This window comes from Ochotona princeps, chromosome 8 (genome assembly GCF_030435755.1).
Source record: "Ochotona princeps isolate mOchPri1 chromosome 8, mOchPri1.hap1, whole genome shotgun sequence".
Lineage (NCBI taxonomy): Eukaryota > Metazoa > Chordata > Mammalia > Lagomorpha > Ochotonidae > Ochotona > Ochotona princeps.
The window spans coordinates 63,743,480-63,767,129 of NC_080839.1; the positions used below are offsets into that span (position 1 = coordinate 63,743,480).

At 47.5% G+C, this 23,650-nt stretch overlaps 1 protein-coding gene across 3 annotated transcripts in view; it reads right to left on the reverse strand.

The window, feature by feature from the left end:
- MAPRE3 (microtubule associated protein RP/EB family member 3) overlaps positions 1–23,650 on the reverse strand; it is a 58,527-nt gene that overhangs the window by 9,672 nt on the left and 25,205 nt on the right. Inside the window, exon 1 of one of the 3 annotated variants that reach the window (XM_012926235.2) lies at positions 982–1,138. The exons of 1 other annotated variant lie outside the window; for it this stretch is intronic. In XM_012926235.2, coding sequence (XP_012781689.1) covers positions 982–1,007 — 26 coding nt within the window. In that variant the 5' untranslated portion in view covers positions 1,008–1,138. Of the gene's footprint in view, positions 1–934; positions 1,139–23,650 lie in introns of those variants that run through there. One more of the 3 variants, XM_012926237.2, reaches the window with a different exon arrangement.

The following is a 23,650-nucleotide window of genomic DNA, read 5'->3' on the forward strand; positions in this document are numbered from 1 at the left end:
GTCCCTTCCCAAACATCCTTATCTAGGCGCTTGCACTCCTAGATTGTAACGATGGCTGGCAAATCAGCATGACTGATATGGCACATTCTAGAATTTAATAACCTTCTCGTCAGCCTAGATCTAATTTTGGCTATTTGTTTTAAAATCTTGCATGGAAAGCTATGGTCCTGACAGCAGTTCAGCAGTCCTCAGTCTTCCCTAACTCTCCAAAACTCCCTTTCCCAGGCCCCGTTCAGCCCTGCTCAGGGCTGCCCAGGCCTCTACTCACTGTCCAGCACGGCCCTGCAGTCCCTTCCAGTGGCAGGGGGCATGCCTCCTGCTGGCTCTAGAAAGCCAGGTCTTTCAGAACACTAGTTTTTGGTCAGATCACCTGGGGTCCAATCCTGACTCGACCGTGTCTTAGCTGTTGGTCTCAGTTTCCTCATCTCTAAAGTGGAAATGAACCATCCCTGCTTTATAGAGGATTAGGTGAGCCACCCATTCGAACGGATGAGTACAGAGCCTGTTCCCTGGCATGTACCCAGCAAGTGTTAGCAGCACCCAGGGCCCAGGCCGAGGGCCAAGGGCAATTGTTTGAAAAGCAGGTACCTGATACACTGCCAATCTCCATTCTCCGAGGCTCTATAGGGTAGGTCCAGAAGGGAGGTGGACAGCAGAATTGGGCTCATCTCTGCCCCCTCTGCCCAGGGATGGCCATCTGGGCTTGTAGAAGCTGAACCTCTGACCCCCCAGCCCACCCTACTGCCGCCACATTCCCACATGCTGAGCAGGTGCCATTCTACCAGCTGGGATAACTAGAGTAGATGCTGTGGGGACAAAGGAGTGAGAATGCTATGGAGTTGCCAGAACAGTTCCTGCTCCTGACATGGGGCTATGCCCTCATTGGTGCCAGGCTACCCCTTCTTAACCCAGGCCCAGGGGGCACTGAAGTTACCTGTTTGGAAAATCAGTAAGATTGCCACCCCCTGCCCCGTGACTCACACATCCAGGTCGTTCTGGGATGGCATGGAAGCAACATGTGCAGGCAGGGATGAAAGCCACCAAGCAGCTGGGGGAGGCCAGCTGGCGGGTCACAAAGGCCTGGCTACCAAGCCAATCACCTTCCCCGCAGGACTCAGCCAGAGAGCTGGCTCATAGACAGGTCTGGCCACTCCAAGCCAGACCTGTTGGAGGGACACATAAGCAAGTGGCACAGTCTGAGGGTGGTAGAATCAACACGTGCTCATGCTGGCAGGCCACCAGACAGGAACCTGGATGGCTGACCAGGTAAGGGTGGTAGTGTCTCCAGGATTCTATCCTCACAAGGCTTTTAGGTCACGTAGCTTTTCCCCATGATCCTGAACTGTGCTGAGGCCCCAGCTGCTGGGGTCTTAGATATGTGTTGTCCAACAACCCTGGGGACTCCTGCAGAGGCTGTCCAGGCCAGCCTGGGCAGTATAGCCAGCCTTCTGTGGTTGGGTCCTGGGCAGCAGTCCCTAGAGGGGTCCTAGCTAGCTTGCTCCATCTGACCCCAACTTAAAGTGCTGATGGAAATCTAGCTGGCACAAAAAGAACTCTGTCTCATTGCTAACATTAATCCTAGGAGGGTCCATGCAGATAGAAAAGTAACCTTTTCTTTCCAAAGATTCTTCACTAGGAATCTTCAAGTTCCCCAAGCCCCATTTTTCTAGCCTATGAGCTTGTACAGGCTCCCCTCAGCCCCGTTCTAAGCTGGGACTCCTGGGGGCTGGGAGAGGGTGCGAAGGCTGACTGCTGGCTTAGTCACTTAACACCTGTGAGACTTTAGGCACGCAATATAAGGGATCTGGTCTCCACTCTGGTGTTGGAGGAATCAGTGGGTCGCTGTGAGGACAATGGAGACATTGCCTAGGCAAACCAAAGGTTCAAGGTCACCCTGCCTTGGGAGCTAAGTGATGTTGCCGACAGGCAGAGAGTCACTGGCATCTATGACCCTGCATCCTGAACCACCTCCCCACCAGATCTAGGTCCAGGCCAGGGAGCGAGCAGGGGCAGGCTTGGTTTCTGGTTCTCTCCCACCTGACACAGGTGTCCCTTAGGCAGAATGACTGAGTGATGCTTCTGGAGCTGTGTTGCCCATTTCTGTGCTACATTAGTATGGGCTCAGGGTTCTGTATGCGATAGATGTTCAGTCTCTAGTTGCTGAACGAATGAATGAAGGGGAGAGGGTACACTGGGCAGCAGGGTTTCACATATGAGTAGGCTCACACAGGGTGCTTTTCTGGATGCCGGCCTTGTTTGTTGACCGTGAGCAGGTGCTGCCAGGTGTGTAAGGGGAGGGGAGGCAAGCAGGAAGCTGGCCATTCTTTGACCACATTCCCTTCTGCTGCGGCAGCCTTGGGACTGTCAGCGAGGGACTGGGACATCTCTGCCTTGTGTGCACCTGGCAGTGGTGCTGCTGGATTCCACCAGGCAGGGCTTGAGGAGTCCCTGCAACAGACTCGGTAAGCTGCTGGGAGCAGCTCTTGGTCTGTACTGCTCTGGGGTGGCTGCTGGCTCACCAGAGACAGGGTAGCAATAGTGGATCCAGTGCACCTGCTGTTCCCTTCATGCTCTAGGGGCTCAGATGAGCCAAGCCACTTTACGCTTCTTTAAAGCTGAGTTCCTTCGCCTGGCTGGTTAGTTGTCTTAGGGCCAGGTGGCACGTTCTCTCTTCTCTGACCAGAGCTCTGGAATGCCTGGATGCCACACACTGCTTCTCCTTGGCCATCCTCTGCTTTCCTCATTCCTGTCATTCCGTGTCCAGTCCCCGCTCGGGATGTTCCCAGGACTGCTTGTTTATGCCCTCACCACCTCCTGGAGTCCATCCTGAACAAACATGACAAGAGCATGTTTGCTAGACACTGTCCCTGCTTCAGCGGATTGCTGTTCTACACACCCCACCACTCTGCTGCCTAGCTGCCAGTCCTGTAGGGCTAACCTGCACAGAGACAGCCAGAACTTACTTCAGAGGGCACACATGCTAGAGAAGCATCCAGGAGGCTGGCTGAAGCCAGAGCTTGTCTTTGCTCTACTCTGGTGCCTAAAATCCCTACCAGCAAAGCCACGCGTGTGGCTTACAGAATCCGTGTCCGAAAGCCAGGGTCATTACCTAGAGGCAATGAAGGTTCAAGGTCAACCCAGTGGTTCTTTCCACACCCCCACACTGTGATGAGAAGAGTGATTTGGGTGACTCGCTCTGACCTGGGCCTCTGAGTATTAAGAAGGAGGAAAAGGAAATTTCAGGCACTTTAACCTTTGCAGTTCTCTTCCCAAACTACCATGACATTGCTTTATTGCCTTCCAATACAATGTGCTCACACACTCTGCATGGGATCCTTGTAACACATGGGTCCTTATAACTCAGGAGCCCTTGCTTGAAGCAATCAGGGTAGTTCATCAGACAAAAGGGATCCCACAGACCAGAATGCCCAAGACGCCCCTGCGGCATGGAAGGCATGAGGAAGGCCTGGCAGTTAAATGGATTGGGCGAGGGGGTGCCCCAATGTGGGCTGCTGAAGAAGATTGGCTGTTGGCAAGCAGCAGACAGCAAATGGGACGTTTGGGCTGTGGCAAACATGTTTACTATCATTCAGCTCACCAAGTGAGCAGGAGGCAAATGACTAGCTGTTGGAGGAATGTGAGGGCAAGGACTTGAAGGGAGATGGGGACAGGTAGGTGTGTCAGAAGCCAAGGGCAGGGCTGGTTTCAAGGAGCAGGCCACTTGCTCTGGGTCATGAAGCTGGCAGACCTCAGAGGGAGAGTGGTCATTAGGTGGGGCAATGAGGAATGATGACACTGAGTCACGGTGTTGGAGCGTGAGGACAGAGGCGAGCCCTTCAGACAATGGAGGAGTCCCACATCATTTGCCTGAGGGAATGCTGACGATGGGAATCAGGAGCTTGGCATCAAGGCCATCTGTGTGCACGGCGGCGGTTCACATGGACGAGTGTCTGCCTGACTGCAGGCAAGGGAGCGCCCTGACTGTGCCAGGTGAATTCCTTCTACCTGACGTTGCCACCATCACAGCTGCACACACACACACCTTCTGCTTCCTGGGCATCCTTCTAGATGGAAATTGACAGGACTTGTTTGCCTGCTCCCCAGAAGGTCAACAGCGTCCCTGGCTTCACCCCCCAGTTATGGGGGCTCCTCCTGCTTATCACACATCTGAAACCGCGACCTCAAGGTCCTTTCATTCTACTCCTGTTTAGCACATGGGTGGCCTTCTGTTGGGTCCTAATGGTGAAGCAAGCTCCAGGACCAACTCCAGCCAGCTTGTTTTTAGCAAGGGCCTGTGGTTTTCATTGAGAAGTCACTATCTCACCAAAACAAAGTTCATTATGTAGGACCTGATTGATTTTAGGATTGTAAATCCTTGGGACAGCTACAGGCCATTCAGAACTTTCCCAGTTACTCCTCAGAGACAATTAAGACGAATCCTAAAAAAAAAAAAAAGGTGAATCCTAGTTATAGCAGGAAATGGATTTGCCACTTTCCTGGGACCATCAGACCTTTAACCAAGCACAAACTTCTTCCTGGGGCATCTGAACATGAAGAGCACTTTCGAAAGTTAAACTAGCCCGTCCACAGTCTACTGCTCTGGGCTTATCTTATTATCATAAGCCATTCTGTGTGTGATGAGAAGCTATGCATGGATTTCAATTTCTTTTGGCACCAAAATAAATTTTATCTTTTAATTCCATTTTCCCACAAACCTTTTGAAGTCCACTTGTACACATGCGAAACACAGGGAAACCTTTGATGTTAGGACTCAATTTCATGGTGAAGGAATCCAGCATATGTCACCTCGACATATGCCTCTTGGACGTAAAAAAGTATTTTTGAGCTATAGGCAATTAAAAAGCAGCAAATGGAGGAAAACTCTCCCTGCATTTTCCCCTTCAAGATGCGATATGAATTCCCCCGTACTAGGCCAGCCAGGGACAGCATCATCGGAGTCCGCAAACAATCCTCACTCTGGTACCTTCTTCCCTCGGTTTCCTGGCCTCCCACCTTCCTCACATTCCTTTGCTCTCTATTCCCACACACATTTGTTGTTCTTTGTTGAAGGCGCTGTCTGAATCAGAGTTCTAAATCACTGCCTGGAGCTGCTGCTCACGGAGATGTCTGTGGCATGATGTGCATGGCCTGTGTTGATAAACTGGATGGTTTTTCTCTTGCTATCTTGTCTTTTGTTACAGGGGTCTGTTCCAACTATGAACAGAGTGAGCGGAAGTTACTTCTCCTTTCTTAGTGGCAATTAGCAGACACCAAGAGGCTGTGAGTCTCTCTTGATCCAAAGGCTAAGCCCACTGAGCAGCAGCTAAGACAGTGGAGGTTTCTGCATACTTGTTTTAGGGTGTCTTCTACATTAGATTTTCCTTCATGTTGCCCAATATTTCTTGTTCTCTGAAAATATACACCAGGAACTGGCTCTGTGGTGCAGTGGGTTAAATGCCACCTACAGCACCAGCATCCCATATGGGTACCAGTTTAAGTCCCAGCCGCTTCATTTCTGATCCAGCTCTCTACTAAGGCACCTGGGAACTCAATGGCGGATGGCCTGAGTCCTTCAGCTTGGCCCAGACCTGGACATTACAATCATCTGAGGAGTGAACCAGCAGATGGAAGATTCTCTCTCTCTCTCTCACTTTGCTTTTAAAATAAATAAAGTTAAAAAGAGAAAGTACATACCACGTTTAGCCAGCAGGCTTATCATCAATGAAATCCAATTATTTCCTCCCTTACATATTTCTCTTCATTGTAGGCACATCTTGAAATCTGCCATGACTCCACCTTTATTATTTGCTATTATTTATTCACTTTTTAAAGGGAGTTGTTTCTGTATTTATTTGTTTTAGAGAGGGGGACTAGGAAGCTCCCATCTGCTGGTTCATCCTCCCAATATGCCTGCAAGCCTGAGTTGGCCAGGCAGAAACCAGGAGCTGGAGCCTCCCAAGCACAACAGGAACCCCACTACTTAAGCCATCACTTCTGACTCCCAGCATCTAGATGAACGATGTTGAAGTCAGGAGCTAGAGCTGGGCACAGAACCCTGGCACCTCAATGTGGGACACAGGTGGCCACCTGCCTGCCTTACTCTGCCTTTAGACGTCATGTTCTCAGTGAAGCCATCTGGACTATTGCTTTCTGCTGCAGGAACAAGAGATTATTAGATAACTTTATTCAACAAGGAAAAAAAAAACAGGCTTTGATTTAGGAACCCAAACTTAACAAGTAGAATGCAGGATTGCCTTGTTTTCTCCTCAAGCCTTTTCAGTTCATGTATTACAAGAAGATTGGAAAGTACGAGAATCCTATCAAATGTGGAATCCACAGGATTTCCTACAGAACATTGTGGGATGTGAAGAGACAGAGATCAAGGATGACCCCAAGGTTCCTGACCATCCCCCCAGAAGGATGGAGAAAACTTGCCAATGCTACAGTGTGAGAACTTCAACAAAAGTTAAGGGAGTAGGAGGTAACACCCTCTGTGGAGTACAGTATTCTGTGCTTTCATTCAATCACTCTAGTGGTTGGATATTTTTCATATCTAAGTAGTCCTGCAATTCATTTTTGAACACTGAGTTTTTATTTAAATATATTACTGTTTCCTTGGGGAAAGGAATCCCTTGGCAATAGGCATCACATTTTTTTTTTTTAAGATTTATTTATTTTTGGGCCCAGTGCAGTGGCCTAGCAGCTAAAGTCCTCGGCTTGAACGCACCTCGGGATCCCATATGGGTGCTGGTTCATGTCCCAGAAGCTCCACTTCCCATCCAGCTCCCTGCTTGTGGCCTGGGAAAGCAGTCGAGGATAGCCCAAAGCCTTGGGACCCTACACCCACGTGGGAGACCCGGAAGAAGCTCCTGACTCCTGGCTTTGGATTGGCTCAGCTCCAGCTGTTGTGGCCGCTTGGGGAGTGAATCATTGGATGGAAGATCTCTTTTTTTTTTTCAAAGATTTATTTATTTTATTACAAAGTCAGATATACAGAGAGGAGGAGAGACAGAGAGGAAGATCTTCCATCCGATGATTCACTCCCCAAGCGGCCACAACAGCTGGAGCTGAGCCAATCCAAAGCCAGGAGTCAGGAGCTTCTTCCGGGTCTCCCACGTGGGTGTAGGGTCCCAAGGCTTTGGGCTATCCTCGACTGCTTTCCCAGGCCACAAGCAGGGAGCTGGATGGGAAGCAGGGCTGCCAAGATTAGAACCGGTGCCCATATGGGATCCTGGTGCGTTCAAGGCAAGGACTTTAACTGGTATGCCATCACGCAGGGCCCAGGCATCACATATGTTTTAAGGCCTAAGTTTTCCCAAGGAAACCGTGCCTTTTATTTTTCTTTTTGCTTATTTTAAAACTACCTCACCAAAGCAGTAAGCTGCCACTTGGGACGACCACATTCCACACTGAAGAGCCTGGATTCCAGGTCTGGCCTTACTCCTGGTCCCAGCTTCCTGCTCATGTGCACAAGTACTTGGGTCCCAATCTACCACGTGAGAGACCCCGAATGAGTTTCAGGCTTCCAGCGGTTGTGGGCCTTTGGGGCATGAATCAGCTGATGGAGGATCTCTCTTTTCTCTCTGCCTTTCAAATTAAGAAAATAATAATCATCTGAAAACTTCTTTATAAAACCACACATTTGGTGAGAGTATAATTTAGGGTAGACTTGTTTGGTGTGCAATTTAGTAGAAGCTAAAATAAATAAGTAAATAAATAAAGCCTTTATATTGTAATATACTCTGATCTTAAGTCTACTTCTAGGGATTTAATAGTGAATCAGTAATTATGAGTATACATAAAACTTTGGGTATAAGTAAATTTGTAACAATGAAAAACTATAAATAACTGAAATACCCAACAATGGACTCTTTAAACAAATCCAGGTGTATCTAAATTATGTAGTTCCACAAAAGATATCTTAAAGGAACATACGGGGCTGGCATTGTGGGGCAGCAGGTTAAGCCAAGACCTGTGATAGCATCCAATACCAGTGCTCTGCTTCTAATCTAGTCCCTGCTAATGCACCTGGGAAAGCAGAAGATAGTGTGAGTACTTCAGCCCCTGCAACCCACATGGAACATCCAGATGGAGTTCCAGGCTGGGCCCAGGGCTAGGCATTACAGCTGGTTGATCTCTTCTTCCATCTTTCCTTCTCTCTCTGTCATTCTGCCTTTGAAATAAACTAAAATAAACAAAAGAGGGCAAGCAATGACTCACTAGCACTGATGGCCAACTGTCCCCACAGGGCTCCAGCACCTTTTTTCTTCGCTGTCTCCACTACGGAGTCCACACTAATGAGGCACTTGCCTTCCCAGCCTGCCTAAAACTGAGAGCACCTTGAGAGCTTGAGGTGACTGACAGCTTTGTCCTTGACAATGTTCTTGGGTTGGTTCACCACAAGGACCCCACATTGCCAGGCTCCCATCTCATGAGCAAAACATCATTTGTTCAAGCCACTGAAATAGGACTTGCTATTACTGGCATCAAAACACTGTCTCAGCTGATACATAGAAAGACATTCACAATGTACTATGTAAGAAGGAAACTATTACAAAACAAAAATATAGGCATAGAAGAAAAATGTAAGAGCAGATTCTAAAATGATAATAACTGTGGTTCTGCCTGATGGTGGGATTACAGGGGATCTTCTTTCGGTTTATCTGAATTTTCTACAAAGAAAATAACAAGTTCCAGTAAAATATTTCTTTTTCTTTTAAAAAATATTTACTTATTCATTTTGCAAGAGTTACAGAGAGGGAAGCAGAGACAGAGATCTTCCTTACTCCCTAAATGGCTACAGTGGCCAGTGCTGGACCTGATCAAAGCCAGGAGCCAGAAACTTCATGTAGGTCTCCCATGTTGGTGGCAGGGGCTCAAACATTTGGGCCATCCACTGCTGCCTTCCCCAGGCCACTAACAGGAAGCTGGACAAGGGTGAGACACAAACCAGTGCCCATATGGGATGCTGGTGTCACAGGCAGTGGCTATACCCATTACATCACAATGCCATCCCTCCCTCCACTTAAAAACATCAAAAAGGACAGAGAAGCTCTAGCAGAAATTTGTGGTCCTGACAACAGCTGCTAAGGTAACTACATGAACATTTCTGGTGTTTTCTGTCAGGTGTTGCACATGTCCTAGATAGCTCTCTGGCTTTAAAAACTGCCCTGGCTCTGGGCCCGGCGGCATGGCCTAGCGGCTAAAGTCCTCGCCTTGAAAGCCCCGGGATCCCATATGGGTGCCGGTTCTAATCCCGGCAGCTCCACTTCCCATCCAGCTCCCTGCTTGTGGCCTGGGAAAGCAGTCGAGGACGGCCCAATGCACTGGGACCCTGCACCCGCGTGGGAGACCTGGAAGAGGTTCCTGGTCTTGGCATCGGATCGGCGCGTATCGGCCCGTTGCGGCTCACTTGGGGAGTGAAACATCGGATGGAAGATCTTCCTCTCTGTCTCTCCTCCTCTCTGTATATCCGGCTTTCCAATAAAAATAATAAAATATTTAAAAAAAAAAAAAAAAAACTGCCCTGGCTCTTACCCAAGCCCACTGAGCCGGACCTCAACCAGTGGACGTTCAGTGAGGATGGCCCGCGAGGCCACCAGAAAAACAGAGCTCTTCTTAACACATTTCTCTTTATCTTGGTCTTTGCTTCCTTTCTCCAACTTGTCTCTCATTTCTGGCTCCTTCTAAGCTGCTTGGCACAATTAAATGAGATAACATCTAAAAGCACTTCATATGTGATAAAGTATCAGAGAAGTCAATCTTCTATAACTTGTCTTTTCCTCACTCTCCTTCCTGCCTGTAAGGATTGAGTCGACATCCCATCTTGGACCCAGTGCTGCTTCCCCTTCCCACTGCTTACAAAATTTGCCCCGTTCAGGTTATCCACCATGAAAAGTAACTTTCTGGTGTCTCACCCGAGAACCCCAACCACCAATCTCTCATGGCCCCTTCCCCAATTCCCACCCATTTTCCAATCACCCTCAGGCAATCAGCTGTGATAATCTCATTCACCAATCCCTTGGGTTCCGCTTTCAGCCCCTCCGAATTCCCCATGCCCCCCACACCTTGTAGGCTCACCTAGGTTGTATAAATGAGTCTCCACATGTGCCCCCTTCCTCTCTCTTCCCCTTTCTTCCCCTTCCCTTCCTTTTTTACCTGGTTCTCCCCACGACCTCATCTTGCCCCCTTCCTCTGCCTTGGCAGTCGCCCATCCTGCCACCACAGCAGGAAATATGTCCCTTCTAGTCCCCCACCTCCACCCCATTCCTACCCTGCTGGAATAAAGGACCTCCTAATACCTCACAGTAAGCTAATTGTGAAAAAAGGACTTGGCAGTGGGAAATTAGCTGTGTGTACGAACTCTGCCCCCTCCATTTTTATATCTTTCACTCTTCTTTTCCTACCTCCCCCTCCTGCCTCACCTGACTATGGTAGAACAACAGGCCTCACAGCCTTGTACCCCATCACTACCTCACATGACCCTGCTTTGTCCTTTGTTCACGGCCTGGCAAACTTGCTCAGCAGTGAGCTATATTGGGAACTCACCTGGTCAATGTTTGTTTGGTATTGCTCAAATTCTTTTGCTGTTTTGTGTGCAACTTTATTTGTAAAAAAAAAAAAATCACCTATATAATTAAGTGAAAATCTGATATTTGCATCTTAAAAATCAAGACCTGTGCACATCAGGCATTTAGCCTAGTTGTTAAGATGCCCAGGCTCCAGGTTGTCCTATGTGGGCATGATACTCAGCTCCAGGGCCTGATTCTAGCTTCCTGCTAAAACAGACTTCAGGAGGCAGTGGGGAGAACCCAAGGTTCTCATGTGGAAAGTCTGGATTGAAGTCGTAGCTCCAGGCTTCAGTTTAGCTCCTCAGTCTTAGCTGTAGTTAAGCATTTGGGGAGTGGAATATGGGTATCCCAGCTCTGCTCCTAACTCCATTTTCTTGCTAATGAGCATCCTGAGAAGCAGCATAGATGACTCAAGTAGTTGAGTTCCTGCCAGTCAAATGGGAAGCTTGGATTGAGTTCCTGGTTCCTGGCTTTGGCCTGGCCCAGCCCTGCCTGTGCCAGCATGTGAGGAATGAACCAGCAGATGGAAGATTTCTCTACCTTCAAATAAATAAGTACCATAAAAGAACTAACAACTGAGACTTGATAAAAAACCAAGAAGTTTGGAAAAACTTTTTTCTTCCAAACTGCAATTTAAACATATTCAGAATCAGAATGGAAGCATTAATAATGATAATGTGTAGACAGTTAAACATTTGATGGTAAGATATCAGAACTATCCTTTATTTTTAATCTATATCAGTTACTCAATGCTAAAAACTAGTCTGCAAGGTTCCATGGAAGGTGCCAGTGAGAGTGCACTGTAGAGAAGCCCAAATGCGCCTCCCACCCCGGGCCAGGCTGTCATGCAGCCACTGGTTCCTCTCACCCATCTTGTCCCTTCCATGCCCACTGACACCATCCTCATCAAGATGGTTGCTGTAAGGAGTTATTCCAATATCCTTCCCTGGATCCGGCGCCATGTCTTCTTCCTCACAGCTCACGAAGTTCGTGCCAATCCAGCCATCCACCAATTAGATGTAACCTGGCATTCCACCTGAGAATCCCACCCCAATCTTCCAGCCCCTTCCCCAACTCCACCCACTCGCCAATCATCCCTAGGCATTCACCTGCAGGCACCAGTCCCCTGGGGGCCTGGCCTCAATCCCTCCCAATCCCTGCCCCCTAACACCTGGCAGACAAAAAGGCCCCCCCCAGGTGTGGCTTGCGCTCTGGTCTCTCCTTCTCTCTCTTTTCTCTCTCTTGCTCTTCTTTGCTCTCCCCTCTTCCTCTGGCCTCCCTTCCCCCCCTTCCCCTTCCCCTCCACCCTGTTCCTGCCCTGCTGGAATAAACCTCCTAAGATACCTCGTTGCGTCTGGTGATTTCAGCTCACGGTAAAGAACCAGGTTGCGGGAATTAGCTGTGCGTAATAATATAATAATATCGTAATATCCTATGAACTAGAACTCTCATCTCTTTTTAAATAACTAACATTTGGTGCCATGACAGTTGCCATTATGGAACAACAGATTCCTGATCCGTCTCTTTTCTTTCAACTTTTCTTGTCCCTCTTTATAAGGCCTTCTTTCCCAAAACACTGGTTCAACCATCGACCCTCCAACACTGCCAGGTAAACCTCTGGGGTCCTCTCTGTCTACACAGGGTCTGTGGGATCTGTATTCATAATGTCAGTCCACATCCTGCCCCGGCCTCCTCTCAGCATCAGCCACACTCTTATTCTCCCTCTTGCCAACCGTCCTAACTGCACCCACAACCTCTCCTTCTCTGAAGGTCAAGTTCACCATCAACCATTTTTTATGAGCATTCACTGACAGAATCAGAGTCTTGATGTGTTGTGACATGTTATGGTAATAGGCTAAGACATGTATATTTGAAAAGGCATATAATAGGGGCTCTGCATTTGAGTCTGAAAAAATAAATGGAAACTATCTGACAAGACAGAAGGATCTGCAGCAAAGTATGCACAATCCATCAGGGTTCAGACAGATGTCCAACCTGAGCTGCCAGTGTGATGGGACTGACAAGGCTATCCTGACAGAGGCTAGGAGGAAGACTGTGCTGACCAAGCCTGTCACACCCCTGACCTTAGCACTTAGTTCTCAACTGCTCCTCCTGACATTGAGTAGTATGGCCATGCCACAGGCATAGTTCACTCTCTTACAGGCTGCATGTCCAATGCGTTAAAGCCTACCGCCAAAGTGACCCCAGTCACCACGTCTTCCCGTTGTCCGCTAGCGCTCACTGCTAGACAGGAACCCCCACTCCTCTCCCAGTGGGTCTCTCCAGCTTCACCTCCTACCACCACCACCCCATGCCATCCCGAGCTCCGTTTTTAATTTTGCATCCCTATTGTATGAGATGGTATCCAGTACACGTTACGTCCTCCAACATTAGCAGAGTGCGACAGGCTCATAGAACTTCAGTAACTTTGCCCAGGGGTGATGCAGCTCATAAGAACAGAACTGGGTGGAAACCAACTATATAGCTGTAAAGTCTTTCCAGCATGAGGAAGATCCAAGCACTGCTCTCCTGTGGCCTTGCTTGTCAAACCACACCTAGAACACCTGATTCACTCTGGATAGTAAACTTTTAGAAAAATGTTCACAGTGGGAGTGCATTCAGAGGAGGGTGACTAACAAGGTGAACACAATGAAATGCCCCAATTCAAGTCATTTCTGTTGGAGAAATGAGGAGTTATCTTAGAGACAAGGAAAAAAAAAACTCATGTGACCCAAAGACTGCCTTTAATTACTTACGGCCACTGCAGGTAAAAGTATAGCCAATGGGTTGAAGACACAGAAAAGGAGATGCCGACCTACCGAAGCAAATTCTAACTGGCAGGGCTGGACACAGGCAGCAAATCCACCCCAGGGAGTGGGAAGCCCCCTACCAGGACAGGTTTCAATTTGGTGACACCCTGAGGGTATTTCCTGATGGGGTCAAGTGCCAGACTGAAGGCACTTGAAGGATTAGGTAAGATTTATTTTATTTAAATTTTTTTAAAATTTATTATTTTTTGGGGGGAAAGTCAGATATAGACAGGAGAGACAGAGAGGAAGATCCTCTGTCCAATGATCCACTCCCTAAGTGACCACATTGACCAGAGTCAAGCCAATCTGAAGCCAGAAGCCAGGAGCCTCTTCCGGATCTCCCACATGGGTAAAGCATCCCAAGGCTCTTCGTTGTCCTTGACTGCATTCCCAGGCCACAAGCAGGGAGCTGGATGGGAAGCAGGGCTGCTGGGATTAGAACTGGTGTCCATATGGGATCCCAGAGCGTTTAAGGCGAGGACTTTAGCTGCTAGGCCATGCTGCTGGGCCCATCCTGGGGAACTTTTCTAACACACACACACCCCAGATGCCTCTCAGGTGTTGGAAAGAGCTCCCATTCTGACTTGCCATATATCATGTTTGAGAACCACTCTTTCTCCTAACCATATCAGCTTAGCAGGCTAATTACGCACTTGGTTTGAGTCCCAGCTGCTCCGCTTCTGATCCAGCTCCCTGCTTAGAGCCTGGGAAAGCTGCAGAGGATGGTCAAAAGTCTTGGAACCCTGCACCCATGTGGGAGACCTGGAAGAAGCTCCAGGCTGCTGGCTTCAGATCATCTTAGCTCTGGCTGTTGTGGCCATTTGGGGAGTGAACCAGTGCATGGAAGATTCCCTCTTTCTCTGTAAATTTGCCTTTCAAATAAAATGAGTAAATCTTAAAAAAAAGATGGAAGAGCTTTCGCTTCCACTTGATATTAGCCAAAAGGCCAAGAAGGCAGAGAGCTTTCACTTTCTCCTTCATTTAAGAGCCTCATGCTCGGGCCCGGCGGCGTGGCCTAGTGGCTAAAGTCCTCGCCTTGAATGCCCCGGGATCCCATATGGGCGCTAGTTCTAATCCCGGCAGCTCCACTTCCCATCCAGCTCCCTGCTTGTGGCCTGGGAAAGCAGTCGAGGACGGCCCAATGCATTGGGACCCTGCACCCGCGCGGGAGACCTGGAAGAGGTTCCTGGTTCCCGGCATCAGATCGGTGCGCACTGGCCCGTTGCGGCTCACTTGGGGAGTGAATCATCGGATGGAAGATATTCCACTCTGTCTCTCCTCCTCTCTGTATATCTGACTTTGTAATAAATAAATAAATAAATAAATAAATAAATAAAATAAATAAATCTTTAAAAAAAAAAAAAGAGTCTCATGCTCTACTGACTGAGCTAGCTGACTTTCTCCTTCATTTATTTTCCCTTTATGAATTTTGATCACTGTAAATTTAGCTTGTTTTATTCAAAGGGTTAATAATGCATTACTGTGGGTCCAGCATGGTAGCCTGGCAGCTGGAGTCCTTGCTTTGCATGCACCAGGATCCCATATGGGTGCTGGTTATAATCCTGGTGAGTCCACTTCCCGTCCAGCTCCCTGCTTGTGGCCTGGGAAGGCAGTCGAGGACGGCCCAAAGCCTTGGGACCCTGCACCCACGTGGGAGTCCCAGAGGAGGCTCTGGGCTCCTGGCTTTGGGTTGGTGCAGCTCTGGCAGTTGCAACCACGTGGTGAGTGGATCATTGAACAGAAGATCTTTCTTTCTGTCTCTCCTCCTCTGCTCTGTATATCTGACCTTCCAATAATTTTTTTTAAAATAAAAAAAAAATGCATTACTGTAATCTTTTTAGTGCTCAAAAGCGTCTCAGCAATGGCCAGTGGGAGCCCTTCAGGCTGTCTTCTGCTGTTTGTTTGTTTTGACACACTTTGTCATTCTTTTTATTTCATTTTTTTAAAACATTTATTTTATTTTTATTACAAAGTCAGATATACAGAGAGGAGGAGAGACAGAGAGGAATATCTTCCGTCCGATGATTCACTCCCCAAGTGAGCGCAACAGTCGGTGTTGCGCCAATCCAGAGCCAGGAGCCAGTAACCTCCTCCAGGTCTCCCACTCGGGTGCAGGGTCCCAAAGCCTTGGGCCATTCTTGACTGCTTTCCCAGGCCACAAGCAGGGAGCTGGATGGGAAGTGGAGCTGCCGGGATTAGAACCGGCGCCCATATGGGATCCTGGCGTGTTCAAGGCGAGGACTTTAGTTACTAGGCCACGCCGCTGGATCCCACTTTGTCATTCTTACCATCATTTGAGAGTTCCTCACTTTCTTAGCAAATCAAATGATCCAGGTTCAACTCTTGGCTTCCCTAGTTCAGTCTTGAACAAGCTAAGATTTTAAATTCTTCTTCTTTTTAAACATTTATTATTTTTTATTGGAAAGTCAGATTTTATAGAGAGAAAGAGAGATAGAGGGAAAGATTTTCCATCTGCTGGTTCACTCCCCAAGTGGCCGCAATGAATGGTGCCGAGCCAATCCAAAGCCAGGAGCAAGGAACTTCTGGGTCTCCCATGTGGGTGCAGGGTCACAAAGGTTTGGTCCATCCTCTACTGCTTTTCCAGGCCACAAGCAGGTTGCTGGAAGGGAAGTGGAGCAGCTGAAATACAAATTAGCACCCATATGGGATTCTGGCGCATGCAAGGCAAGGACTTTAGTCACTAGACTACCACACTCGGCCAAGGATTTTCAATTCTTCATGGGAAAATGGAAACTACTTTTGAGGACTTAGGCACCACATTAATATTTAGGATAAAAGAGGACTGCAGCAAATCCAAAAATAACCTCTTTGTTGATTACAATTATTAAGGTTGGAAATTCATGAACACAGAGAACCCTGTGTTACTAGAACACAACCACCCCATCCATTTGCCTGCTGTCTATAGCTGCTCTTGTATTACAACAACAGAGTTGAATGAATAGTTTTTGCCTGAGATTTCACAGCTTGCAGAATATAAAATGTTTACTATCTAGCCCTTACAGAAAATTAACAAATATTGGGCCTGACATGATGGATCAATTGGCTAATCCTCACTTTACAAGTGCCAGGATCTCACATGGGTGCTGGTTCGTGTTCCATCTGCTCCACATCCCATCCAGTTTGGAAAAGCAGAGGATGGTCTAAAGCCATATGACCCTGTACCCACATGGGAGAACCGGAAGAAACTCCTGGCTTTAGATTGGCTCAGCTCTAGCCATTGCAGCTATCTGGGGAGTGAACCAGCAGATGAAAGATCTTTCTGTCTCTCCTTCTCTCTGTAAATCTGCCTTTCCAATAAAAATGGGTAAATCTTAAAAAATGAAAGAAAGAAAGAAAGAAAGAAAGAAAGGAAGGAAGGAAGAAAGAAAGAAAGAAAGAAAGAAAGAAAGAAAACGAACAAGTATCAGGAGGAACAGAGTGATTTGGAGATATTCTAAATAAAGACAGATGTGTCTTCCTGATGTCTGGGGAGCCCTGACTTAAAAGTTGTCAACATCCAGTAAGTTACACATTTAGGATGGTGTGACCTTGAATCATTTGCAATGCCAGTTATAAACAGGGAGTTGGTTGTTGTAGAAAAAAAGGATACCTGAGAAGTAAAACTGTATCAGGGTAATTTCAATAGTGTCCAATGGAGCAGAATCCTGTTTACCTGGAACAGGCATTCTGGTCTCTAGGACACAGGATGACAACTCTGGTGAAAGTAGGGAGAATGATGCTTGAGCTTGACCGTGGTGTGGATGATGTATCATTTCTCCATGTCTTCCAACTCTGTATGTGCTGATTTTATGCTCACAATGCGAGCTATGATTACCTTGTATGGTATAGGGGAAAGGTACACTATGTAGACTTTTCAGCAGAGATGTTACCAGAGCCAATAAACATGTCGGTTTTCTCAGGGCTCCACACCTCAAGAAAAGCTGGTCATTAAGTTATCAGATCCAAGACCTGATCTGTGTCAGTTTCCTTAAAAAAAAAAAAAAAAAAAAGAGGCACACAGAATCAAGACAATCTGATTAGCATTACATTTCTCTCAAAGCAAGCTGAAATGTTGGACAGCTCCTACCCACAGGTTTAGGGTTCAACCCAAATCCTGGGGTATCCTGGAGGCATTCCTGGGATCAGGCGCGGTCAGGGTGGTATGGCCGTGGACGACAGCCCCTGGAGGCATTCCTGGAGTCTGTGTTCTCAGTCTCTGGTTTGTGGGAGAAGCCCCACCCCTACCATAAAGAGTACTTTTCTTTAGATGTCCATTATGAATCCTGGTTTTTCTGCCAGATGTTGAACTTTCAGACCCAACCACAGGCCCACAGCAGTAGGATGAGGGGCCAGACTGCCTTCCCTAAATCCAGCAAAGGTCAGAACTGATGACACTTGGAGGGGGACAGAGGACTCCCCTGATGGGCTTAACCTGGCCGACTCACTGGGCAAGCGGGAGCCACACCTTGCACAAGAAGCATGGTCAGCATCAGTGACCAGGGACAAAGATGCAAGGCTTCCAGTATACTGATCCCTGGTGTTCTCCCTTGAGAAGGTGCTTTTCTATCCCTCAGAACAACTTCCTTCTACTTCCTAGAGAAGGACTTTGGCTCTGACTAGAGAAACTGGTGTGCAATACAGTGGGGAGGGTGGGGCAGGGGGAGGCTCAGTGCAATTTTGACAATTCGCAATCTGAAATCATGACAGAATGAATGACTAACAAAGGGTGAGGAAGGCGCTGTGACCAATCAGTTTGTAGGCTGATATTTTGTCTCCTGATGCAGCATGCAGTCCTGCCAGAGAAAGGGAAAATGGGAGTGAGCCAGTACTTACGACAAAGGAGAAGCCAGTCCCTCTAGACAAGGCAGACAAACACAAAAAGGGGATCAAAGTTCAACGCATGAAATGGGAAATAAAAGAGCCTGGATTTCTCAGGAAGGAATCGGCTTTATGCAGGAAACAGGAGGGCTTCAAGCCATCTTCCCACTTCAGGCCTACACAGTGTCTTATCTGGGATAAATATGAGTTGGATGCAATCCGTCTGTATTTGCTTCTTGTATGGGATGTCTGCCACATTCTTCATGAACACAATAGAGTTTATCATAACTATAACAGGAATTCAAGGGCAAGGACATATTTGCTTTTTCAAATTCCACTGTATTCCAAATTCGATGCTTAATTGAGTGATCCTTTCCTTTATCCTCAGATATCCACTTCTAACTCTTGGAATAGGTCCAGATTTAAAATCTCGACCTAATGTAAGAACACTACTTGGGCCCAGTTTGGTGGTGTAACAGCCTCATCCTCCACTTGTGGTGCTAGCATCCTATATGAGTTGTAGTTTAAGTCTCGGTTGCCACACTTCCAATCCAACTGCTTGTTTATGACCTCAAAGCCCAAGTGCTTAGGCTCCAGCACCCATGTAGGAGATCCAGAAGCTCCTAGCTCCTGGCTTTTATCAGCTCAGTTTCAGCTGATGTAGTCATTAGGAGAGTGAACCAGGGTTTGGAAGATTTCTTTCTCTATCTCTCATTCTTCCTCTCTTTTCTCTTTCAGATTTTTTACATTATTTATTTTATTGGAAAGGCAGATTTCCAGAGATAAGCAGAGCCAGAGAGAAAGATCTCCCATCTGCTGGCTCACTTCCCAAGTGGCCACAATGGTTGGAGTTCAACTGATCTGAAGCCAGGAACCAGAAACTTCCTCTGGGTCTCCCATGTGGGTGCAGGGTCCTAAGGCTTTGGGCCATCCTTTACTGCTTTTCCAGGCCACAAGTAGGGAGCTGGATGGGAAGTGGAGCAGCCAGGATACAAACTGGAGCCCATATGGAATCCCAATGTGTGCAATGTGAGGATTTAGTTACTGAGCCATCACACTGGGCCCTCTCCTTTCTGTAACTCTGCCTTCCCAATAAAAACAGATTTTTAAAAAAATTTAAAAAGCATCACCCAGTGTGATGGCTTAGTGGCTAAATCCTTGCCTTGCATGCACCAGAATCCCATACGGGCACCGGTTTGTGTCCCAGCTGCTCCACTTCCCATCAAACTCCCTGCCTGTGGCCTGGGAAAGCAGTAGAAGGTAGCTAAAGCCTGAGTTCCCCGCACCAACGTGGGAGACCTGGAAGAAGCTCCTGGCTCCTGGCTTCAGACTGGCTCAGTTCTGGCCATTGCAGTCACCTGGGGAATAAAGCAGTGAACAGATCTTTGTCTCTATCTCTCCTCTCTGTAAATCTGTCTCTCCAATAGAAACAAACAAACAAACACTACTAGTGAGAAAGAGTGCCACACTTCCCCTAAAATAAGATTTTAAAAATATTTTTTGTTAAAAGGTATTATTGAACTTCTGGATGTAAATACCATACAAACATCTATTACTTGTTCTTCCCTCTTAGTAATAGCAGTCATAACAGTGCTTGATTCCCCAAAATCATGACATTGAAATTTGTACACATTCTATTTCTCCTGGGAAGTTGGCACAAAGGATGTGTGTGGGATGGGAGTGGTAATGAAAGGGAACCAGCTTTCATACAAGCAGTTTGAGGCCAAGGTAAGAAATGTGCTATGATTTGTGACCGCTATTTCCACAAGGGAAGCAGTGAGGAATGCCTCTTGCTCTTTGTGGAAAGGAGGAAACACAGTTGGCACTTACATGTGGCTTAATTGAGAGTTGGTGAGTTTGATCTACAAAACTAAGACTGGGAGTAGGTGCCTAGATGTTGCCAGGGCATTCCAGAGGGCCCTGGGGTGGGGAATGCTGGGCCTGTGAGTCGTCTGAAGTTCACAAAATCATTTGGTCTGGCCCTGCCAAGGCAACCGCAGGCAGGATTTGGAATTCAACAGATCTATAGCAGGCTAAGTCAATCATTTTGCATGGCTAACAGATGATGTTATAAATGTCAGATGGCCCAAGCAGAAAAAAAGTTTCCCATTCCTGATTAGGCAATGTCATGACTGTAGGATTCTGAAGGAATGAGGGTAGAAAGGGAACGCTGAGGGCCAGTGCTATGGCATAATGGGAAAAGCTACTGTCTGTGGCACTGGTATCCCAAACGGTGCTGGTTCTAGTCCCAGCTGCTTCACTTCTGGTCCAGTTCCCTGCTAATGTGCCTGGGAGGTCAGCAGAGGATGGCATGAATACTTGGGTATCTGTACCCACGTGGGAGACCTGGAGGGAGCTATCGGCTCCTGGCTTTGGAGCAACCCATCTCTATCTATAGCAGCCTTTTGGGGAGTGCACTGGTGGAAGGAAGACTTATCTCTCTGTATCTCCCTACCTCTCTGTGTAACTCTTATCTTTTAAATAAATAAATTAACCTTAAAGAGAGAAACAGTTACTTTGGAGAAGGAAGACATGAGTAACCAAATTGGAGAATACTTTTTTTTTCTTAATTCATTTCAGGGAAAGAGAAGGCTCTTCCATCTGCAGGTTCATTCTCTGTGTGCCAGAAATTGATTTACTCCCCACATGTTTGTGACAGCCATGGCTGGAGTGGGCTGACACCAAGAGCTCACAGTTCCCTCCAGGTCTCTCATGTGTGTGACAGATGGCACTCAAGCCAGGATGCATTAGCAGGAAGCTGGATAGGAGTGGAGCAACCAGGACTCTGAAATGTGATGTGGGTGTTCCAACCTGCAGCTTAACCAGTTGTGCCATGTAGTGATATGTAATAAAATGAGTAGCAGTGATGCACAGACTGGAGCCAAGCACCACGTTCAATGTCCTCTTCCCTCTACCATCCCCACAAAACTCTGGTGACAGAGGCCATTGGTGGCATTGGTCCTTCCTGCTACTGTCTTTCTAGCAGGACAAGATACATCAACTAACTAGCAGGCCTGAGTATCCCAGGGCTGATCAACCGAGCCTCCCCAGAATCTGTCAGAGGTCTTATCAGTTCACTGACGTTGTGCCATGCAACGGTCAAGTGTCAGGGGCAGCCCTGGGCTGGGGTGACAGGTAGGTAAGCAAGGTAAGGTCTTGCCAGTGAGAAGCTTACCGCTGGACAACGGAGGGAGACACACAAAACACTCACATGGCACACAAAAGCTGTCACAGTGATTGGTTCTTCCCTGGGAATTACTTGAGCAGTTACTGTCTTGGTAATTAATTGTTGCTAAGTTCAAAAAATTACAAAAGTAGCACACAAATTCAAAGAATACATATGTAAAAAATTTAAAAAGCTGTGAAGGTATGTACTCTTGAGATCTCCTTTTGCATATTCAAAGCGCATACAGTCATGTTTTTATTTGTCCAGCTGTTTAAAGAAAAGTAGAATTGAAATCTATGCTGCGACTGTTCTTTCCTCTGGAAGTATTATAGCTACATTTCCATGTGGAGTACAGAGTCTCAGCTCATTCTCAATGCATAGTATTCTTTCCTATGTGAGAGTAATTCCTACCTTTGGAAAGGCTCAGGGAGGGGCCGCTGCCATGACGCAGTAGGCTAAACTTCTACCTGCAGCACCAGTATCCTAATTCAGCATTGGTTTGAGCCCCTGTAGCCTCACTTCCGATCCAGCTCCCTGCTCATAGCCTGAGAAAGCAGTGAAGGATGGCCCAAAGGCGTGGGATCCTGCACCCATACGGGAGACCCAAAAGAAGCTCCTGGCTCTGGAAAGGCTCAGTTCTGGCCATTTGAGGAGCAAACCAGCAGATGGAGGATCTGTAACTCTGCTTTTCAAATAATAATAATAGTAATAAAAAAGTTCAGGGAAGGTTTTGGGCAAGAGGTACTCATGTGACTTCAAGGGTACTACAATCCTTAAAGGAAGAGTTGTATTCATTTAGCAGTAAGCAACCCAAGAGCTGATACATGCTTAGAAGGGACTGGGAGAAGGGGCTGGGAAAGCATGTAAGAGAGGTATGGGAACACACGGCCTCTGGGGGATGTGTGGGTAGTCTGGTGGGCCAGGCTGTTCCTCAGGCTTTGGTACGCATCAGTGTCACCTTGGGAATTTCTTAAAATTGCATATACCCATCTCCTACCTCAAGATTCTGATTCCATAGGTTCTGACCACAAATCCTTTGTTCTTGTCACCATCCTGGGCTGCCTTTCCTTACATGATGGTGAAGATGGTGTGGACTTCACAAGACAGACAAGAGTCTCCAGGGTCCCTGTGGCAGCAGAGGAAGACATCCTGACAATCCTGCAAGCTGGCTCTCACCTAACCATTTCATTCTGTCTTGTAGCAACATCTCATACACCAACGCCTCTCTTTGTAGTTTTATATCGTCTCTCCTTTCAGATGTTCAAAGTACTCCCAGCCCTGACCTCATGATTGGGCAATGAGAGCAGGTAATAGCCTCCTTTGACAGAGGGGGTAAACAGAGGTGCTGGGGCTGACCATCCCACCGCAGTGAATCAGCACCAAGAACACAATTCCTGCCTGCCTTGCATTTTGCTCATGGTATCAGTTCGCTGCCCTGACTCGTACTGGCTCCAGGTGGCTTTTCTCGATTGGGAACCTGAGCACAGGGCCCAGCTCACTCAGAAACAAGCTGCTTCTCTCCTCAACTTTGACCAAGCAGGGATGACTTGGGACTCTGCAACTTGGTGAATTCTTGTCGGCATTCTGTGGCAACACCCATGGCAACTGCCAATCAGCCTTGACTTCTTGGGGTGGCTAGAAAAACTTAATGCTGTCCCACAGTTACAGCTCAAGACTTAGCTTCTGTAGCTTCTTTTGGGTTGGGACCCAAAAGTGTTGGAATTACCCAGCTATTAAAACAAACATTGAGATGGTGATGTCAGCTGCCGGCAGACACAAGAATCAAAGTAAGTCTAGGAATTCCCTGCATGCAGCAGCATTAAGCTATTGCACAGCCCTGTCCTGAGTCCAAAGGGACACAAACGTTGATGCAGGATAATTTTCCCATTAAGGGTGACAACGGTCATTTCTGGGATAGGGTGAAGCCCTTTAAAACCAAGACAGACCTCACATATCCCAAGAAGAAAGTACCCCTACCGCAGAGGTTCTCAAAATTCAGGGTATGCATGAATCACCTGGGCAGACTATTGCTAATGTGGATCCTTGAGCCCATCCCCAGATGTGGGCTGGGTGGTAGGAGTCAGCCTTTCCCAGAGCCTTTCCTGGTAAGTCAGCAGCAGGTTTGCTGCTGAGGAGCTATGCCCTAGAGAGCACATGCAGTCTCCTGTCATGCTCAGCCACCCGTGGCCTGATCAGTATTAGGCTGAGTCATAGCAAAACATGGCTTTTTTTTTTCACACTGCAGTTTCCCGTCATCTCTGGAAGCTTCGGTCTTCTTTCTGGTT